Genomic DNA, 23,142 nt, shown 5'->3' with positions numbered 1-23,142 from the left:
CTGAAAGGAGCAACGCTGCTTCAAGGTTGACATTCAGGTTACTGAAGCAGGAAATCACCACGGAATCGACGGACTTGAGAGAAGACACACTTTTCCACATGCGAGTTAGAACATGTTGTTTATTTCCCCCATGGTTCATTGCGGTATGCGGTATAAGCCGAGCCGGACCTTGGAACGCTGCACAACAAAGGAAGAAGTAGAATGCTAGGATTTGGAACAAATGCCAATATTCCAAAGATGAATCTCCCCCACAGGCCAGAGGCAGTCCAACAGAGAACCCGGAAAGGGGGAGGGGTTTACAGAGCTGCAGAAACAGTTWGTCACAAACAACCAGTCRGTCAGTCAGTCAGTCTGGAGTTGCAGCAGCTCATCTAGCCAGGGAAACCTATCTCCGCTAATGGTTATTTAATACTAATGTGATTCACAGATACAGCCTGCTATCCCTGATGTGCAGGTCACAAGTGACCTTTTAGAGAAGAACCAACATCARAAATGTTGAGCAGCTTTATCATCTATGTTAAGAGCAGAGTTAACAGACAAATATAGAAAATTGAGGGGAAAGATAGGCAGAGCTGAAACAAGACATGCRCCGTCATGTTGTARGTGTACACGGTATTGTGTACTTGGAACTGCATTCCAGACACTACTGAAAACAAAGAGATAGTATTTTCTCTGTTTCTCCGTCTGACAGTTGGATGCCTTCTTTGCGCTCTCGCAGTTAGTGTGAAATTGGACCTCGTACACTGTATCAACTGTGTTCACCTAATAAATTAGGATTTCAAAAGGATCTCTGAAGAAACTCCATCCCATCCCCCATCCTCCCCCTCTCTCCCTTCGCTCTAAGTCTCTCGTAATATCCTCAAAGATTTACTTCAAAAGACCTTGGCATGGATGCCCTCATCTATTATTCTGCTCTAATCAGCTAAATCCCTTTCAAGAGTTCTTCATACTGCCTAAATCATGCCAGTCTGTGACGGAGCTTCTCAAGGTCCATGAGCTGGCCTCCTATTCATACAAAGTGCACACATTTTGTCCAGGCCCATAGTAGTACCAAAATAACTGCATCTATGGAATAGTGGTGCATTTAGGTCCTGCTCAAAAGTTGTGCACTATATAGGGAACAGGGTGCCATTGGAACGCAGACGTGGCTAATGAAGAGACTGTATCCATGAGCAGCTCAGTGCTCTCACCACTCCCCTCCCCCCAACCCCCTCTCCCCCTAAGTAGAAAAGGGGGAACAAACTGAGCCAGCGATGATTCCTGCTCCTTCTCCCCAAGCCGTTGTCAAACACAAAGAAACCCTCCTCCTCCTCCCCAACCCCCAGCCTCCACCATAACAACCGTGTTTTTGACACAGTCAGTCACCAAGCTTACCACATGCAGGAATTCCCACAGGCTGAGCATGAGCACAAGGACCCTATTAAGCAAGGTCAGTGACCATGCTAAGCTCCTAACTGAGTTGTGTTTCTCGCTCTGCCCATCCTCACACCCACTACCCTTATAGCGCTGTAAATTCATTATTCCTGGACCTAACTGTTGTCACCATCACGACCTCAACCCCATTGATTTTCTCCTGTCCCTTCGGTCGCCCCCAAACCCCCTTCAGTGATAGTGAAGTGTGGGTAGTTGAAGTGTGCGGGATGAGGAACCCATGCCACCGGAGGAGTTATCCCCCCCATAACCTCCCGCAACTCATGAATACAATTGAAACAAAGATCTGTGCAGACATGGTCTATATCGATAATTTCAGGGATGCAGGATACCCCCAGCTGCCAACCGAGCCAGAAGCAAGAAGAGTTTTAGTAATCAAGCATCCATACAGTAACAACTCCATACAGTAACAACTCCCATACAGTAACAACTCCATACCGTAACAACTCCAATACAGTAAAGACATCCATAGTAAATACTCCATACGTAACAATCCATAGATAACAACTCCATACCGTAACGTATACAAACTCCATACAGTAACAACTCCATACAGTAACAACTCCATACAGTAACAACTCCATACAGTAACACTCCATACATGTAACAACTCCATACCGTAACACCCATACCGTAACAACTCCATACCGTAACAACCCATACAGTAACATCTCCATACCGTAACAACTCCATCCAGTAACAACTCCAACAGTAACAACTCCATACATGAACAACTCCGAATATCAGTAACACTCTCCGAAGTAACAATTGCATACAGTAATAACTCCTACCAGTTAACAAACTCCATTAGCAGTAACAACTCCTTACCGTAACAACTCCATAGCAAGGCTTAATCAACGTCCATATCCGTTAACAACTCCATTACGAGGTAACAACTTTGCCATACAGTAACAACTCATCGCTAACAATTATACAGTAACAACTCCATAACAGTAACAACTCTACAGTACAGAACTGTATGAAACACATGTGGGGTGGTGAGGGATGAAAGAAGGTTTGAGGCCCATGAGCTGGGTACCCTGTTCATCACAGCTCCTACAGCAAGCCAAGGAGAATTTTGTTGACACACACTTTGTCATTTGGGCCAGCATAACAACCTGGCTGGCTAGCAACGCTAAAAAAGGTATGTGAAACCATTCACACAACAAGATGGGGGTTCTGAACAGAGAGAGAGCGAAGGAAGGAGAAGAGAAGAGATAATTACTACAGCAGAAGAAGTGAATGACAAAATAAAAAGGTTGGTAAATGGAGGAGTGAGACTTGGAGAGAGGAACAAGACAGGAAAAAAGTAAGTGAAGATACAGAATAGATAGGGAGATTTCTGGGCATTGTTAGACCTAATACCCTGAGACACAGCCAGGTGTCTCAGGGTAAAACAGARAACCAATTATAACATGGGCTCATTCATTTGTAATTTACATCAAAATCAAATCAAACTTAAATTTGTCACATGCGCCGATTACAAGTATAGACCTTACCGTGAAATGCTTACTCGCAAGTCCTTAACCAACAGTGAAGTTCAAGAAGAGTTAAGAAAAATATTTACCAAATAAACTAAAGTAAAAAATTATAAAAAGTAACACAATAACATAACAATAACGAGGCTATATACGGGGGGGTACCGRTACCGAGACAGTWTGCGGGGGTACAGGTTAGAGTTATTTGTACATAAGGGTTATTTGTAGGTAAGGGTGAAGTCACTATGCATAGATAATAAACAGCGAGTAGCAGCAGCGTACAAAACAAATGGGGGGGGGGTCAATGTAATAGTCTGGTGGCCATTTGATTAATTGTTCAGCAGTCTTATGGCTTGGGGTTAGAAGCTGTTAAGGAGCCTTTTGGTCCTAGACTTGGGGCCCTGGTACCACTTGCCGTGCGGTAGCAGAGAAAACTGTCTATGACTTGGGTGACTGGAGTCTCTGACAATTTTATGGGCTTTCCTCCGACACSGCCTATTATATAGGTCCTGGATTGCAGGAAGCTTGGCCCCAGTGATGTACTGGGCCGTACGCATTACCCTCTGTAGTGCCCTGCGGTCAGATGCCGAGCAGTTGCCATACCAGGCGGTGATGSAACCGGTCAGGATGCTCTCGATTGTGCAGCTGTCGAACCTTTTGAGGATCTGGAGACCCATGCCAATTCTATTCAGTCTCCTGAGGGGGAAAAGGTTTTGTCGTGCCCTCTTCACGACTGTCTTGGTGTGTTTAGACCATAATAGATCGTTGGTGATGTGGACACCAAGGAACTTGAAATTCTCGACCCGCTCCACTACAGCCCCGTCGATTTTAATGGGGGCCTGTTCGGCCTGCCTTTTCCTGTAGTCCATGATCAACTCCTTTGTCTTGCTCACATTGAGGAAAGGTTGTTGTCCTGGCACCACACTGCAGATCTCTGACCTCCTCCCTATAGGCGTCTCATCGTGTCAGTGATCAGGCCTTACCACTGTGTGTCGTCAGCAAACTTAATGATGGTGTTGGAGTTGTGTTTGGCCACGCAGTCGTAGGTGAACAAGGAGTACAGGAGGGAACTAAGTACACATCCCTTAGGGCCCAAGTGTTGAGAGAGCGTGGCAGACGTGTTGTTGCCTATACCTTACAATCTAGGGGCAGCCCGTCAGATGTCCATGATCCAGCTGCAGAGGAAGGTGTTTCGTCCCAGGGTCTTTGAGCTTATGATGACTTCGTGGGCCATATGGTGTTGAACACTGAGCTGTAGTCATGAACAGCATTCTCACATAGGTGTTCCTTCTGTCCAGGTGGGGAAAGGGGCAAGTGTGGAGTGCAATTGGAGATTGCATGTTAGGGCGTTGCGAATTAGGGGCGGTAGCGAATGGAGTGGGTCTAAGGGCACAATGTCAGAGTCAAGACCCGCGGGCCACATTACCGCCAACGCGAGAAGGTTTTTTACGCCCCTGGGATGAATCTTGGATTTAATTAGAACCGGCCCGGCAGACCGCAGCAAGGCCGGCAGCCCGCAAGATCTTTTACACGCACCAAATACTACATTTCCCACAATAGCAAACGGTGACGCACCGAGCAGTGAGGCTGCTATCATTCAATATTTATTGGGCAAAGCATGTCGTCAGCATCAGCAGTAAAATGACTTAGATACCCATCAAAAAATGGCAAAACGGAAGAGTGGACACTGAGAACGGGGGTTTCAAACAGGTTGGATCGGAAGTATTATGTTCACGGAGTAGCTGGAAAACCTGTGTGTGTCTTCTGTGTGGAGAAAGTGTGGCGGTACTAGAAAGAGATAACTGAGACCGACATTTGAAACGAAACGCGGACAAAAACAAGATATGGACATGGAACAAGAGGCTACAAAAGGCAGAGGAATTAAACAGAGCCTCAAATATCGCAGGATCTGTCAAAAAAGCCAAATAAAGGGGCCAGGTGCTCGTCAAAGGCAGTTTATTTTGGCAGTACAAGAGATCGCTAAATCAGCCCGGCCAATTTACAGAGGGGGATTTCATCAAATAACTGCATGATTAAAGTTTGTGACGCAGTTGTGCCCAGAAAAAAGGCAACTCTTTCAATGTGATCTTGAGCAGTAACAACATGCCGAGAGAGTAGTTACCAGCGTTTCCATCATCTAAAAAGAGCAGCTTGTGAAAAAGGGAAAAGATTTCATTGCATATCCTGGCTGTGGATGAAGCACGCGACATTCTGCAATTGCCCAGTTGTCAATTTTTCATACCGCGGAGTGGACTCCACCTAAGCGTGACAGAGGATTTTGGCTTTTTACGTGCCTATGCAATGGCACAGACATACGGGGTCATGATTTGTATGAAGAGGTGTCAAGATGTGTAAATGAAGAATGAGTGCCTGGAAAAACTCGTGGGTTTGACAACCGATCGGAGCACCTGCGATGTGTGGAGCACAGGAGCGGACTGTGTGGGAAGGATACCCGGGAAAAGATTGCCAGAGGAAAACCGACCAGTTTGAGCTGACAGCTTATCATTGTATCATACACAGGAGCGTTGTGCCGGTAAAGCTGCTTGAAAATGGAGCATGTAATGAGCATCATCACGCGCACAGTTAACTTTATCAGAGCAAAGGTTTGAATCACCGCCAGTTCAAGCATTTTGACGGAGTTTAGAAACGGAGCATGGTGATTTGCCTTATCAACAGAGGTGCGATGGCTAAGCCAGGGAAAGGTGCTTCAAAGATGTTTCGAGCTTCGGAGGAGATTTGTCTGTTCTGGACAGCAGGACAGAAAGGGAAGACACAACACAACTCGAGACGAAATGTTTCTGTGTGAAATGGCTTTTCTGTGTGACATTACGAGTCATCTGAATGCAATGACTTGCAGCTGCAGGGTCGGATCATGTCATCTCTGATATGTACAGTACAGTGAAGGATTTAAAAACCAACTGACTCTGTGGGAGACGCAGATGCGGAAAGAAAATTTGAGCCACTTTCCCAGCTGCCAGACATGAAAGAGAAGCCTCTACCAGTGCGTTCCCGAGCGCACAGTTGGCTGATAAAATAGGTATGCTTGCCGCTGACTTTCGACGCCGATTTGCTGACTTTGAAGCACAAAAAAGCAGGTTGGAACTGCTCGGTAACCCATTTGCTGTTGACGGTGGAAAGCTCACACCAAACCCTCCAAATGGAGTTGATTGACCTCCAATGCAATGATGCACTGAGGCAAAATATGCGGCAGTGGGTGCTGCGGAGTTCGCCCGTTTCCTCCCCGACACAATGCCCCAGCTGCGCATCCAGGCTGCTCAAACGTTGTCTATGTTTGGCAGCACATACCTGTTGAACAACTGTTTCTTTTGATGAACCTGAAAACAAAACATCACACAGAAGTCGACTTACTGCTGAACACCTCCACTCATTCTGAGGATTTCCTCAGCTCAGAGCCTTACCCCGAACATTGATGAACTTGTGGAAAGATGGGACACACCAAGTATCACCCTCAACTCAAACAAGTGAACATTACTGTGCAATCACATATTTAGAGTTTTTACTCAGTTCAAGTTTAAAAGTTAAATTTTAATATTTGTTTTCACTGCATGTTACTTCTCCTTAAACAAAGTGTTGTTTTTGATTAATAGATTTTTGCACTTTATTTATTGTATTTCAATCCAATTATATTTTAAAATATTTCAGTTGAGTGGATGATAGAAAATTGCTATTATTGTTTTTTCTTTGAAGTAATTTTAGCCCACTTTTGCTAAAATAGAAAATATAGGCTACTGATGGTGCCTTGAATACCGGTTTCTTTCATTTAATGTTCATGTTATGGGGATTTTTATATAAAGGAAATTTGTCTTTTGGTGTCTGTTGAAAATTAAAGATTACTGACAGAGCCATAAGAAAATATTGCTTTATTTATCTGATCATATTGGATATATATTTGTTAGGTTTTCAGTAGGTTCAATTAGGTTCACTAGACTATATGCGTCATTTAAAAATTTTTCAATGAACATTCGAACAGTCGGCCCTCGGCTTGTAGCTAAATTTTTTATTTGCCTCCCGTCCATTTGACTTTGACACCCCTGGTCTAGGTATCCGGGAGGATGCTGTTGATGTGAGCATGACCAGCCTTTCAAAGCACTTCATGGCTACCGACGTGAGTGTTACGGGGCGGTAATAATTTAGGCAGGTACCTCGCTTCCTTGGGCACAGGGACTATGGTGGTCTGCTTGAAATATGTAGGTATTACGAGACTCAGTCAGGGAGAGGTTGAAAGTGTCAGTGAAGACACTTGACAGTTGGTCCGCGCATGCTTTGATTACACATCCTGGTAATCCATCTGGCCCTGCGGCTTTGTAAATGTTGACCTGTTACAAGGTTTGCTCACATTTGCTACTGAGAGGCTTATCACACAGTCATCCAGAAACAGCTGGTGCTCTCGTGCATACTTCAGTGTTGCTTCCTAAAGCGAGCATAAAAGGCATTTAGCTCGTCTGATAGGCTCGCGTCACTGGGCAGCTCGTGTCTGCGTTTCCCTTTGTAGTCCATAATAGTTTTCAAGCCTTGCCACAACCGACGAGCGTCAGAGCCGGTGTAGTAGGATTCAATCTTAATCCTGTATTGACACTTTGCTTGTTTGATGGTTAGTCAGAGGGCACAGCAGGATTTCTTACAGGCGTCCGGATTAGTGTTGCTCACCTTGGAAGCGGCAGCTCTAGCCTTTAGCTCAATGCGGATGTTRCCTSTAATCCAWKGCTTCTGGTTGGGATATGTGCGTACGTTCACTGTGGGGACGACGTCGTCGATGCACTTATTGATGAAGCCGATGACTGAGGTGGTATACTTCTCAATGCCATTGGATGAATCCCGGAACATATTCCAGTCTGTGCTAGCAAAASAGTCCTGTAGCGTAGCATCCGCGCAATCTGACCMCTTCCGTACTGAGAGAGTCACTGGTACTTCCTGTTTARTTTTTGCTTGTAAGCAGGAATCAGGAGGATAGAATTATGGTCGGATGTATCAGTCAACATGTAGTATATTTGATGTAGGAGACTTCATCTTTCTCCATGTCTGTCTGTGGAACTAAGTACTGGTCCCATGGGACCTGCTGTAAACATAGGTGTTGTATTGATACTAAGTAAAAAATGAGCCAATTGAGGTCGAAACAGCAGTATAGAACTCAATCAAAACAATGCTCTCAGACACAGACTGGGACAGACGCCAAGGAAAACATTGAACCSTGATAAGGAGAGGAGAGCACATCAAAGAACGGGACAACTAGGCTGAGAGGGTTGACATTAAGGCACTGATTTTCTGAGATCACACCTATAAAGATATGAAGAGTTTTATTCCAAACCCCCATATATCCATTTTCAGAAATGTTGGTAAATTAGCTTTGATGTTTAAAGAAATTGGTGTGTTTTTTTTTGCTATCTAATCATGGCATGGGATTGTTCAATGACGGACATGTATTTGTTTAAAATATAGTGCATTCGGAAAGTATTCAGACCCTTTGACTTTTTACACATTATTTAGAATAAGGCTGTAATGTAACAATGTATAAATAAAGCAAAACTGTTTTCGAAATTTTGCAAATGTATTCAAAATCTAAAACTGAAATGTTACATTTACATAACTATTCAGACCCTTTACTCAGTACTCTGTTGAAGCACCTTTGGCAGTGATTACAGCATCAAGTATGCTTGGGTATGACGCTACAAGCTTGGCACACCTGTATTTGGGGAGTTTCTCCCATTCTATTCTGCAGATCCTCTCAAGCGCTGTCAGGTTGGATGGGAGCGTTCCTGCACAGCTATTTTCGGGTCTCTCCAGAGATGTTCGATTGGGTTCAATTCCGGGCTCTGGCTGGGCCACTCAAGGACATTCAGAGACTTGTCCCTAAGCCACTCCTGCGTTGTCTTGGCTGTGTGCTTAGGGTCGTTGTCCTGTTGGAAGGTGAACCGTCAGCCCAGTCTGAGATCCTGAGCGCTCTGGAGCAGGATTTCATCAAGAATCTCTCTGTACTTTGCTCCGTTCATCTTTGCCTTGACCCTGACTAGTCTCCCAGTCCCTGCCGCTGAAAAACATCCCAAACATCATAATGCCACCACCTTGCTCACCATAGGGATGGTGCCAGTTCCTCCAGACGTGGCGCTTGGCATTCAGGCCAAAGAGTTCAATCTTGGTTTCATCAGACCAGAAACCTTGTTTCATGGTCTGAGAGTCTTTAGGTGCCTTTTGGCAAACTCCAAGCAGCTGTCATGTGCCTTTACTGAGAGTGGCTTCCGTCTGCCACTCCACCATAAAAGCCTGATTGGTGGAGTTCTGCAGTGCTGGTTGTCCTTCTGGATAGTTCTCCCATCTCCACAGAGGAACTCTAGAGCTCTGTCAGAGTGACCATCGTGTCTTTGTCACCTCTCTGACCAAGCCCTTCTCCCCCGATTGCTCAGTTGGACGGGCGTCTTGGTGGTTCCAAATTATTCCATTTAAGAATGATGGAGGCCACTGTGTTCTTGAAGTCCTTCATGCTGCAGAATGTTTGGTACCCTCCCAGAGCTGTCCTCGACACAATCCTGTCTTGGAGCTCTACGGTCAATATCTTCGACCTCATGGCTTGGTTTTTGCTCTGACATGCACTGTCAACTGTGGACCTTATATAGACAGGCGTGTGCCTTCCAATCATGTCCAATCAATTGAATTTACCACATGTGGACTCCAATCAAGTGTGAAACATCTCAAGGACGATCAATGGAAACAGGATGCACCGAGCTAAATTTCGAGTCTCATAGCAAAAAGTCTGAATACTTATGTAAAGGTATTTTGTTTTTAATTTATTTGCAAAAATGTCTAAAAACCTGCTTTCGCTTTGTCATTATGGGTATTGTGTGTAGATTGATGATTTTTTAAATTAATCCATTTTAGAATAAGGCAGTAACGTAACAAAATGTAGAAAAAGAAAGAAAGTCTGAATACTTTCAGAATGCACTGTGTACAGTGGAAGAAAAAGGTATGAACCCTTTAGAATTACCTGGATTCTGCAAAAATTGGTCATAAAATTGTATCTGATCTTCATCTAAGTCACAACAATAGACAAACACAGTCTGCTTAAACTAATAACACACAAGCAATTATACTTTTTCTTGTCTATACTGAACACACCGTGTAAACATTCACAGTGCAGGTTGGGAAAGTATGTGAACCCTTGGATTAATAACAGGTTGACCCTCCTTTCGTAGCAATAACCTCAACCAAACGTTTTCTATAGTTGCGGATCAGACCTGCACAACGGTCAGAAGAATTTTGGACCATTCCTCTTTACAAAACTGTTTCAGTTCCACAATATTCTTGGAATATGGTGTGAAACGCTCTCGAGGTCATGCCACAGCATCTCAATGGGTGGAAGTCAGGACTGACTGGGCCACTCCAGAAGATGCATTTTCTTCTGTTCAAGCCATTCTGTTGTTGATTTACTTCTGTCTTTTGGGTTGTGTCCTGTTGCATCACCTAACTTCTGTTGAGCTTCCGTTGGCAGACAGATAGCTTACATTCTCCTGCAAAATTTTTGATAAACTAGGGAATACATTTTCCAGTCGATATAGCAAACTGTCTAAGCCCTGAGCAGCCAAGCAGCCCCAAACCATGATGCTCCCTCCACCATACTTTACAGTTGGGATGAGGTTTTGATGTTTGTGTGCTGTGCCTTTTTTCCTCCACACATAGTGTTGTGTGTTCCTTCCAAACAACAACTTTTGTTTCATCTGTCCACAGAATATTTTGCCAGTAGCGCTGTGGAACATCCAGGTGCTCTTTTCGAAATTCAGACGTGCAGCAATGTTTATTTTTTAACAGCAGTGGCTTCTTCCATGGTGTCCTCCCATGAACACCATTATTGTTTAGTTTTATGTATTGTAGACTCGTCAACAGAGATGTTAGCATCTTTCAGAGATTTCTGTTAGTCTTTAGCTGACACTCTGGATTCTTCTTAACCTCATTGAGCATTCTGCCCTGTGCTTCTGCAGTCAACTTTGAAGGACGGCCACTCCTAGGGAGTAGCAACAGTGCTGAACTTTCTCCATTTATAGACCATTTGTCTTACCGTGGACTGACTTTTAGAGATACTTTTGTAACCCTTTCCAGCTTTATGCAAGGCAACAATTCTTAATCTTAGATCTTCTGACATCTCTTTTGTTCAGGCATGGTTCACATCAGGCAATGCTTCTTGTGAATAGCAAACTCACATTTTGTGAGTTTTTTTTTAATGGGTCAGGGCAGTTCTAACCAACATCTCCAATTTCGTCTCATTGATTGGACTCCAGGTTAGGTGACTCCTGACTCCAATTAGCTTTTGGAGAAGTCATTAGCCTCGGGGTTCACATACTTTTTCCAACCTACACTGTGAATGTTTATATGATGTATTCAATATAGACCAGAAAAATACAATAATTTGTGTGTTATTAGTTTAAGCACACTGTGTTTGTCTATTGTTGTGACTTAGATGAAGATCAGATAAAATGTTATGTCAAATTTATGCAGAAATCCAGGTAATTCCAAAGGGTTCACACACTTTTTCTTGCCAGTGTCTATATATCACATACGAGCATTCCATTCTAGCTAAACAACAGATATAGTGATTGGCCCCCCCCAAAATTTCATACACATCTAAAATTTTGAATAAAATATCTAAGATTTATTTTACACACATATGAAGATACCTATAAGCAATAATTTCTGATGAAAAAACACAAATGTGAAAAATTGGTAGGTATAGCGTTATGGAAATAAACTTTTCATATCTACCACAGCAAATYAAATCCCCAATACACAACTATAAATTGTAACTTTCCCACTGTAAAATGATCACAACTTTAATTGACATTGACATTTTACCTCATAGTTATACCGCATAAAGTGAGTGCTGTTTAWCTTTGAGCTAAGGAAAAATGCCACAGACCACGCAAGACAACATTGATCCTATCAAATCACATTTTATTGGTCGCATACACATATTGTTAGGTGTTATTGTGGGTGTAGCAAATTGCTTGTCAAAAAGCAGTTCATGCCATATGATGTCACCCAAACCAAAACAGATCATTAAATTCTCATATGATCATATAGGCTAGAGATCATCAACTAAATTCAGCTGCGAGACGATTTTTCAACTGTCAATCACACATTCTTCATCGCAGACTCAACAGCCTTGGTTTCTCAAATGACTGCCTCGCCTGGTTCACCAACTACTTCTCAGACAGATCAGTGTGTCAAATCGGAGGGCCTGTTGTCCGGACCTCTGGCAGTCTCTATGGGGTGCCACAGGGTTCAATTCTCGGCCGACTCTTTCTCTGTATACATCAATGATGTCGCTCTTGCTGCTGGGGATTCTCTGATCCACCTCTACGCAGACGACACCATGCGTATACTCTCTGGCCCTTCTACACTGCACTGTTAACTAACCTCCAGACGAGCTTCAATGCCATACAACTCTCGTTCCGTGGACTCCAACTGCTCTTAAATGCAAGTAAAACTAAATGCATGCTCTTCAACCGATCGTTGCCCGCACCTGCCCGTCCAGCATCATTACTCTGGACGGTTCTGACTTAGAATATGTGCACTTACAAATACCTAGGTGTCTGGTCTGACTGTAAACTCTCCTTCCAGACCCACATTAAGCATCTCCAATCCAAAATTGAATCTAGAAATCGGCTTCTTATTCACAACAAAGCCTCCTTCACTCATGGCTGCCAAGCATACCCTCGTAAAACTGACTATCCTACCATCCTTGACTTTGGAATGTAATTTACAAAATAGCTTCCAACACTGTACTCAGCAAATTAGATGCAGTCTATCACAGTGCCATCCGTTTGTTTCACCAAAGTGCCCATATTACTACCCACCACTGCGATCTGTATGCTCTCCTTGGCTGGCCCTCGCTTCATATTCGTCGCCAAACACACTGGCTCCAGGTCATCTATAATCTTTGCTAGGTAAAGCCCCGCCTTATCTCAGCTCACTGGTCACCATAGCAGCACCCACCCGTAGCACGCGCTCCAGCAGGTATATTTCACTGTCATCCCCAAAACCAATTCCTACTTTGGCTGCCTTTCCTTCCAGTTCTCTGCTGCCAATGACTGAACAACTGCCAAAAATCACTGAAGCTTGAGACTCATATCTCCCTCACTAGCTTTAAGCACCAGCTGTCAGATCACTGCACCTGTACATAGCCCATTTGTAAATAGCCCATCCAACTACCTCATCCCCATACTGTTATTTCTTTATTTGGCTCCTTTGCACCCCAGAATCTCTACTTGCACATTCATCTTCTGCACATCTATCACTCCAGTGTTTAATTGCTATATTGTAATTATTTCGCCACTATGGCCTATTTATTGCCTTACCTCCCTTATCTCACCTCATTTGCACATTGTATATAGACTTTTTCTATTGTGTATTTGACTGTATATATGTTTATTCCATGTGTAACTCTGTATTGTTGTTTGTGTCACACTGCTTTGCTTTATCTTGGCCAGGTTGCAGTTGTAAATGAGAACTTGTTCTCAACTAGCCTACCTGGTTAAATAAAGGTTAAATAAAAACAAATAAAAAAATGTGATGACCCTCCCACTCTGTCTGCAATATTTTGTGTTGGTGTGGTGTTCCGGGTCCCTGGTTTTATGGGGGGGACCCTCCCACTCTGTGTGTGGGGGGACCCTCCCACTCTGTGTGTGGACCCTCCCACTCCGTCTGCCGAATTCTCTCTCTTTGCTCTTGTTTTCCTTAATAGGATGTCTGTGGGCGGAGCCGGGAGGGTCGTCAGCGAAATGGGACACACCTGGGCTCGGGTGTCCCCCCCCATTCATTGAGCAGACTCTCTCAACGCTGACAGTTATTTTTGATTGTGGCATTTTTGTGGCTTTTTGTTTGCTCTGGTACATTTCAACACCCCTCATTATCACATCTATGCACACAACCACTCACTTACACTACTGACTACACACACACCATTGTTACTTGTTTATAGTTTACTGTCGTTAATACATATATTTGTTATTTCTTGATCTCCACGTTGTCGCCCTTATTTGTTACGGGTTACGAGCCGGTTCGTGACACWGATATTGCAGTCTCTCTGCAGTYAGACGGTATGCATCTGCTGGGTTAATGACATTTGTAGACAACCTTTGACCCTTAACATTTGATAAACACAGGGCCACTGGGAACTAGGTCTATGGAGACATTACTTTGGAAATGTGTCTTCATACATACACCAAACAAATCACCCTCCCCTAAAGATTCCATACTACTACTGAATGCCATTTCACATGCTGGCAAAAGAGGTAGAAGTTAAGAGACATTGTAATACAAAAGCAAATTGTTTTTAAATGCAGGTTCTCCTTTGGCGTGACTTAGGTTCTCCTATTTGATGTGCCAAAACAGCTTGTGATAGGTCAGAACTGCAAGGCAGCAGAACTTCTGACCTCCTGCATTCCAGCCAGTTAGACACACCCATCTGATACTGTTAGTTTGGTCTGTCATGACTAACAGGACCTCATGCCTGGGGAGTTTATGGGGCATGACACAGTTAATTAAATAATACGTTTTTCACCCACCCATGTGTTGCATACACAAATACTCACATGTACAGTACCTGAAAMAGGGTACAGTAATGCATACATGGGGTTAGGCACCCCACAAATCATTCAATGGCAAAGGTATATGCCCATCAGGATGCAAATTAAAATCATTCTAAGTTTAGTGTAGTCACATTCTGTGATTGCACAGGTCAGTGTGCTAATCTCAGAGGCYTTCAAAACAAGAGGTCATAGAAACCCTTGGTCATAGAACCAAGTCTGACGTGTTTAAATTGGAACAAGGGTATCAACTTGATGTCTCAACTTGATATCTTACTGAATGATCGTGATAACTCAAGTATTTTTCCAAAGTTCACAAGTTGTTAGATCATATGCTAGTAGACACAGATGTTACTAGATTGAAATGGGAACTAGATTCACAGGGTGAAATAAGCAGAGAATGGTGTTCATCTGTTTGAAAGCACACAAATGTTCCTACAACCATTCAGTGTTTACTGTACCAGACCAACTTCACAAAATGAACGCTGAAATGTCTTTCCCTTGTTGGTGCAAGGAGAGGCAAAAGAGTACTTTTTATCACATGTTTTGTTTAGCAAGCACATGCAATGTTATTTCAATGTTTTGGGAATCAGTAATCAACACAATTTCACAAGGTTTACAGATTTCTATCCCTCGTGCCTAGCTTGTCTGTTTGGGACTAATGAACTAGATCCACGGAACAATCAAAAAATATATTGATCTGTCTGTGCTCGCGGCAAAGAAATCCATAACATTATTCTTAAATCAGATATTCCTCCTACTTTAACACACTGGCTACATTTTATATCTCGCTACATCCCTTTGGACAAGATTTTTTATAACCTTCCCACATCCCATTCATGGCAATAAGAGCGAATAAATAATGAGTGACATGTTTATTCATTTTTTTATTTTTTATTGTGTTGGTGGTTTGTTTTTTGTTTGTCTGATTGTATGCATTGCTGTACCTTAATAGGTACTGTACATGYGAGTATCTGTGTGTATGTAACACATGGGGGGGGGGGTGAAAAACATGTATTATTTAATTAACTATCATGCATTGTGGTGAAATTGTGCTTACACATGCTAATAAATATATAGAGTATATACACAAAACAAGAAGAGGGAGATTGTGTGTGACATGTAAATACACACACACTCACATAGTATGACATGGKTCTGTCGTCTAGATTGACAGATATCCAGAGGCTTTGACAGGTGCTCTGTCCATCCTCAGCAGTTCTCTATTTTAGTTGAGGTGTGACCGTGAGCTGGGGGGGTTGGATGAAGAAGGGGGGTGTGGTGGCCATGGTGAGAGGGTGGTGGGAGAGCTAGGCACTGGGTCAGAGTTGTTCGTTGGTGAGTGGGGATCTGTATGAGTGGGGTGGAGAGCCTGGGGGTCAGTGAGMTGTTGGACACTGCACAAACACATGACCACTTGTCAGCTCCCACGCACACTCTCTGTGTGTGTGTTTACAAAGACCATTGCATAAGTGGATTTCAAGCAATAGTTTATTTCGTTTAGCAAAAYTGATTACCGCCAAGGCATATTGTTCTCCATTTATCTTCCTTGCATTATAAGTTGTCAATGAGAAGAAGTCGTAATGTCCATATGTAAACATTCAATGCCTCCTGATTGGAAAAATACTTGGAAAAATAAAAACCAATGCCAATGGATGTGGAATGCAATAGCCTAACTGTCATTAACCTTACCCTGCACTGATTTCTTTCCCCTTGTGGACCAGAGCAACACACATATACACCGGACAATAATAGTAATAACTTGTCAAACAATCAACAGGCAAAACTGAACTATGTGCTCTGATATCTGTTGTAGCAAAATTAAACATGATTCAAGGAAACAAAAGAGAGTAATACTGACAGAAGACAGGTTAAACAAGATTCAAGGAAACAAATTAGAGTAATATTGACAGAAGAAGAAGCGTTTTTAAACCAATGAGAGTCACAATTCTCTTACCCAGTTTCCTAAGTGGGTCCTGCGTCTTGGGTTGGGATYCCACTGCCTTGGGTTCATGATGCACGGCGGTAGGAGGTTTCCTGCCCAACATGATGCAAGTTCCAATGCCGTCCTCGTTGTAGTTTTCTGTCTGTGGTTCTCTTGACTGATATGGAAAAGTCAGGTGTATGTATTGGGGGAGCGCAAATTCCTAGTGCAGGTGCCGTTTTTGAACTCTTCAGCAAGTCTTGAGTTGTGYGTTTCTCCGTTGCGTCACCAGGATAGCGCAMTACAGTAATTCATTSCCTTTCCATGTGAAGTCCCTCCCATAGCAGTGCGTAATCTGAGTCCAGCCAGGGGCGCAGAAACTCTTGAAAACTATACCCACAGACGGAAATCAAATCATTTGTACCCACAGCCACACGTTCATATAGCCTAGTTTCTTTTAACATAGCAGCCTATCAGGGGCATCGTGGTCATGGCCAAAAGAAMGTTTCGCAATCTCACTGACCTATTTCATAGGTAGGGTCTATTATTATGGTATTTGAATTGATCTAATAGCCTAGCCTACACTTCATGGTTCATGAAGAGTTGCAATTAATCCTATATAGCCTACAATCTGCATTTATTTAGTGTTCTTTAGCGCAGTTCCTCCGTCCAAAATGACGGGTGGCATAAAGCAGTGTTTCGCACTCCAAACACAGGCTACATTCACACTGCATTGTTTTGAATTACTACGTCCACTGATACACACAGCGCCCCCCACCTGCAACCCACGTTCAAAGTCTTATCATTGGGCGCCACCTAGCGGTTATATATGGTTGTACAAATCTGTCATCTCAACTCCATTATGGGTGGGTGGGGTGTAGGCAGGAATTACTAAAGTAAGAAAGCCGCTGTCATGAGAATAATGGATCATCTGGCTATCGCTTTATTACAACCGAATTCAGTTAAATCATTCAAGTAAAGTGCCAAAACGCATAAACCGTATACTTTGAATATGCCTCTAAAACATTGATTAAACGGTTTCATAATATCGCAGAGGCTGCAAGTAGCCTGGCCTAATTCTGAAGATAAAGCTATTTCTATAGCCTATCCTGCTGTTCTGTTCAAAGCCAGGCTGCAGTGGTGATGAACATGATCAAATAGCTTTGAGCCCAAGTTATGACTTATTACTTCTTCTACATCCATATATTATTAACATACAAAGTCAATTTGTGCAAAGAGAAATGCTTTTGAAGGGCACTTGGGTTAATATGTGCTATATGTCATTGTAAGTAAGCCGGGGTGGAAACACTAACTGTGGATTAGATGAACAAGTCTTGGTCTGCGATAATGCAGTGACAAACCCATGGGGTCGGGACTTAATTAGGTTTCGATAAGGGTATAAAGAGGATAATTAGGAGARGGAGCGAGCTCAGCTGTAGGTTCCAGGCCTAGGGGAGAGAGGCATGTTTCACAGGCCATCTACAGACCTATCCCTACAGCATAGATGCAAGCTTCTTCACTCTCTCTCTCTCTCGCTTACAGAACGGCACTGGGTCCCCTAATAACTAATGACACCTGATCTAAAGGCATCCATTTTAGAACAACCATTCAGGCTCTGTAAGCTTTGATGTGTAATATCAAAACAGAGACAAAGGATAGAACAATATAATGCATATCCATATATTTATCTAAATACAGTATATGGCTCTGATGTGTTATGGGAAAATCCCAAATGGCTATAGAATAGATATTTTGACCCATTCTCAATTGTACCCAGCCGTGTTGCAGTATATATAGGGTAAGAGATTAACTCATGTCCAATAATCCTCTCAGAGGCCCTGATCCAGGAGTTGTTGTGCTCTTGCCCAGGCATCTAGAGCTTCCACCGAACGCCACTGCCTCTGTAAACACCCACTACCCCAGTTGACAAACCCTACCCTCCCTCCTGGTCCCCCCAGCAATCACTCCCTTTTCAGTAAACAATGGGTAATATGACAGCTGATAGATACACAAGTTTGGCTGGTATCTGTCAATTGCCAAAAGTTTGCCTTGGACTGAATAACATCTGGTCAGCCTACTTTGAGTGTGTGTGGTACATTTTTGTATTTGTGAGCTTGCTACATATGTAGAAATGGATTTAGCACAATTTACAAGGGGATATTTACTATATATTAATCTCTTTAATTCTGAGAGTTATAGCTAGCAAGCACCTCACACCAAACTAGTTAACCCTTATTTAACCAGGTTGRCTGAGAGAACACATTACAGGAATAGCGCCTCATAGCGAAAGTTCCTCCTAGTTTGGGCCTATACATTCGGGGATAGCCTACTCTTGCGTCAAATGCTCCAAGAAAAATTATGATGAAAGGACCAAGAAAAAAAGGAGGACAGAAGGGAGAGATGCTCAATAAGAGAAAGCAATGGAGCAAAAATAATAGATGAAAGAGAGGACAAAAGACTGTAAGAGAGAGCAAGGGGTTGTGAGTGGGGGAATGATTGAAGATGACAATTTAGGAGAAAATCAGGATAAGAGTGAATGTGATTGAGAGAAAGGTCTATGGTATGAGGGGGAGGGGATGCCTACCCACCGAAAAGTAGACCTACATGCATATAGCCTACAGCAGCCATCACACACAAAGTAGGAACCATGTAAAATGCCACTGAGATGTGCCCTCTCCATGTGGGAGGAATCTTTAGCCTGCARAGAATAAGGACATTGCATATCAGTCAAAATATACAGACGCTGTCATTTCTGTCTTGTGTGCATACTTTTAGTGAGATTTGCAAATAATGCATTCAACTGTGTATTTGTTATGCAAACATATGCTGTGTTTGAAGAGGTAATTACTAAATTATGACAGTTTGAAGTGATCTATGCTGCTTACATTAATGCAGAGACATAATTAGGTAATTTAACAGACTAACTATTTCAACCACAGTAAAGAGACCTAACTACCAGCTATCCTAGCTAGTAGCTGCATGCTACTAACTAGCTAGCAAATCAGTGCTAGCTCAACATTTAGTTTTATTGCATGTTTTGAAYGTTGTTAGCCAGCTAGCTATATTACAATACTGTGTCCACCGATACTCCCACTTTAGTGCCTGGTGTTTGCTTAGTTAGAACCTGGTTATGGTAACATCCATGAAAATAAGGAATTGGCTAGCTAACTAGTTATTATTGGTCCTGGTACCTAGCTACTGGTCGAGCAAGCTCACATGCTAATTAATGATTTCAACCAGCTTGCAATGAGAAGCTTATATTTTACAATATGCTAATGTGTACGAGTATGAAAGCGTTTGCCAAGACCATACAATATTTGGATCTAAGGTTGTATATTTCACTGCACATGCATGATGTGTGACGCTAGTTAGCACATTAGCTAGCCAGCTAACCTCAGTCGGCAAAMCTTTATAGAAATAGATATAGAAACTGGGTCAGAGGCACGTTTAATCAACTGATAACTAACCGTCGACAATAAGCTTAAACGTAACTCTAAAAAGTGGGCAATTGTGTTATTTTAACATTTCACCATTGTTTGTKGTTCCGTTCAATTGAGTGGGACTTGCTACTGGCTAGCTAGCTCTCGATAAATAAAATGTCGCTTCTTTACGCGTCGTTCYAAACTCTTATCCTTGCGCATTAGTGGGAGGCGAGGGAAATATCGCTCCGCACCAGARAGAATAATAAAAAAAACAAATAAAGAAAAACCTTACACTATTTAAAACCACATAAAATAATAGTGTAATTGTTTAAGTATTAACAAAATGAACATAGTGCATAGCCGTTAGTTAATCGTTTTTCTACACGGTCTGTAAAAAAGGACTAGTTTGTTCAGGATGACGGGTTCATTACCTTTAGAAAGAAAGGAWTGTCTCAATGATTGTGGTAGTGATACTAAGCAAAAAAATCATTGATAGATAAAAGCCACGACATACTCATATGTCATAATTTACTAGTAGTATACAGTATRAGTGGGATATCGATTAATGAAGATGAATTCACAGACTCTTCAAAACGTTAAYTAATTCCCCCCTCCATTTATACATGGTAGCGTCTGAAAGAATGCCCCGGACTGCTTTCCTCTTGGACCCAATGTGCAYTTGATTGACTCTCGGGATAACCAATAATAATATGGTTAAAGCTTAGCAACAGTGAATATGCAATTTTGTCCAATAGCAGCAATGAGAGGGTGGTCCTATATCCTAAAACGTGATTGGCTTAAACTTTCGATAAATGCCCTAGAATTGTGGGTTAGGTAGTTGGTCATGGGCGGTCTCGCTAGTAATTTACCTACATTGGAACTACAGATACCACAAAACAAGTAGAGTCAAGAAAAGCAGCATGCGCACTGGCGGTGGTAGAGTTTATATAAAACCGCGAACTCCTTCTGTGGTAGCATACTGGACAGTCACTGTTGTGGAGATGAAATACGAACTTGAGAAGGATTGCTAGCGGCACCGAAATAGTTAACGTTAGTTCGCTAGCTAGCTACAGTAGCTCTGACGAATCATTCGAGAAGTAACAAGTGTTACCATTCATAACTTTGTTTTTAAGAGTAGCGATAGTGAACGTTTCGAAAGTTAGCTAAACATTTCTTGTCAAGTAAATGTTGCTCATAATTAAGACACAGAAACGGTATACTTAGCAAAAGTTTGCAAAATATATTTTAATTAACATTTAGTTTAATTCGCACAGAGTCAACGGTTGACATGTGGTAAGGCGAACAGCCCAACGGCATACATCAGGATGACAGAACCGAGCATTGAGAAGACMCATCACCTGAAAACTTCAGATACCCCATCAAGTGGGAGAGGAAGAGTTGTGGAGCATCCCCAAACCAATGAGAGCCGGGGACTCGAGACTGGCGGTAGGGGGCGATATGGAGATAAACAGCAGCAAGCAGAGAGTGACGGCGGGGTTATCCCTGCAGACAAGTTGTGGCAAATGCAAGGCGGGCAGAGGGAGGTGTGTCCAAGATTCGTTGCCGGAAATGCACTTCCTAAGTGCCCAGCAGCAACACAGCCTTGCCAGGAACCCGGAGCAGATGCAGCCGGAGAGGGTGGCCTCGTAGCCCACGGAAATAGTGGAGATGGACCGCACGAGGAGACCCTGAGTCAAGTGCAAGGCGAGTGTGGGAARAGAASMGACTCTGGCTCTCCRGGCGYCGGGGCAGCTGTAGATGCGCGCCAGGGCAAGAAGAAACACAGGCGCCGACCATCCAAAAAGAAGCGTCAATGGAAGCCCTATTTTAAACTGTCTTGGGAAGAAAAGAAAAAGCTTGACGAGCGAGAGACAGAACGAGCGTCCCGAGTGAGAGCAGAGATGTTCGCGAAGGGGTTGCCCGTTGCCCCCTACAATACAACGCAGTTCCTTATGGATGAACACGACCGAGAGGAACCGGATCTGAATACCGAAAGTGGTCCCCGACGTCTGTTGGGGACTGGTGCTCGCCCAGAGGACACCGCAAGTGAGGACGAGCTTTTCGATATGGAGGAGGAGGAGGACTATGGCAGCGGTGGTGGCAGCGATGGCATCGGGAGGCCTGGAAACGCAGGTGGGGAGTTTCTTCAGAGAGACTTTTCCGAGACCTACGAGAAATACCAYATCGAGAGTCTTCAAAACATGTCCAAGCAAGAGCTGGTTCAAGAATACCTGGAGYTGGAGAAGTGCATGTCCCGTCTGGAGGAAGAGAACACCCGGTTGCGGCGCGTAACCAATCCGGACATCACAGATAGCCAGGTGCCCCAGTCGGATTCGGCGCGGATCAGAGAATTGGAGGGTGAATTGGAGAGACTGAGGGCGCAGAACAGTGAGCAACGTCCGCATAACCAGCAGASCAAGGAGCGGGAGCAGATTGTCACATTAGGTGACTAGAAATGGATAGAACCAGGTAAAATATGGAAATGAGGGGACTAAACAGGACTTTAAAAAAAATTGTCACCAGTTTTATGAAATCGGTTTGTTAACTCTGGAAGGTTCAGTGACAGTCCGTAAATTGCGTTGCAATATTTGAGCTTTCTTTTCTATTTGGACTGTAAAGGCGCCTGTTTAAACTTTTTCAAGAAGTAATGTATATATTTTAAATTATTTTCTTTTTTATAAAGAGAATGTATTTGGAAATACGTTGTTTTTGTTTCCCTGGTATGCATGCATTAATATACTCTATCCCACAATTTATTAAATCAGCAGGACTGTTTGTCCAAATGTAACATTTGTTAAAAAATGCTTCTTTCGAGAATTTCAAATAACTTTCCCAAAATTAAATGTGCAAATTAACATGTACACAATTGTTTTTTTTCGTAGGGGGTAAATAAAGATTTTGCCTGATACCAACAAAGTATTTGGCTATTATCTGCAGGCCATTTTACAGCTATCGACTTACATCAATTTCTTTTCACTATTTAGGCAGAAGTAAAGTGATGGAATAAGCTCAATAGCCTAGTTTTTCAGATTCTTTCAGATGTGCCCTTACTATCCTACTATACTATTAGATTAGCCACTACCAAATCAGGTAAGTTGTGACTGCTTCACTCATGACCACTATAGAAATGATATGCAGGTTGCATAATGCAACCCATGGTAAACAAAAACTGCCAAGAACACATCCATATATTTAGATATGCAGGGTTGGGAGTAACTGATTAGAAATACTTTTGAAAAAGACAACTTCTTGATTTACTTTTAAATAAAACATTTTTTTGTGAAAAAACACATTTT

At 42.8% G+C, this 23,142-nt stretch overlaps 2 protein-coding genes across 2 annotated transcripts in view; one reads left to right on the top strand and one right to left on the bottom strand.

Moving 5' to 3' along the window:
• Positions 1 to 17,202, bottom strand: part of LOC111981409 (1-phosphatidylinositol 4,5-bisphosphate phosphodiesterase delta-3-A) — a 39,796-nt gene extending 22,594 nt beyond the window's left edge. The window contains exon 1 of the mRNA XM_024012655.2: positions 16,458 to 17,202. Within this exon, the coding sequence (XP_023868423.1) occupies positions 16,458 to 16,548 (91 nt within the window). The 5' untranslated portion in view covers positions 16,549 to 17,202. The remainder of the gene's footprint in view (positions 1 to 16,457) is intronic.
• Positions 17,203 to 20,686: 3,484 nt separating this feature from the next.
• On the top strand, positions 20,687 to 22,859 carry LOC111981060 (protein HEXIM1). The gene has a single exon (XM_024012189.2). It carries the CDS (start codon positions 21,172 to 21,174, stop codon positions 22,297 to 22,299), a length of 1,128 nt encoding a protein of 375 aa, XP_023867957.1. The 5' UTR covers positions 20,687 to 21,171; the 3' UTR covers positions 22,300 to 22,859.
• Positions 22,860 to 23,142: the final 283 nt, after the last annotated feature.

The sequence above is a fragment of the Salvelinus sp. IW2-2015 genome, linkage group LG20 (genome assembly GCF_002910315.2).
Source record: "Salvelinus sp. IW2-2015 linkage group LG20, ASM291031v2, whole genome shotgun sequence".
Lineage (NCBI taxonomy): Eukaryota > Metazoa > Chordata > Actinopteri > Salmoniformes > Salmonidae > Salvelinus > Salvelinus sp. IW2-2015.
The sequence above is the reverse complement of the archived record's forward strand: the minus strand, read 5'-3'. Positions and strand labels throughout refer to the sequence as shown.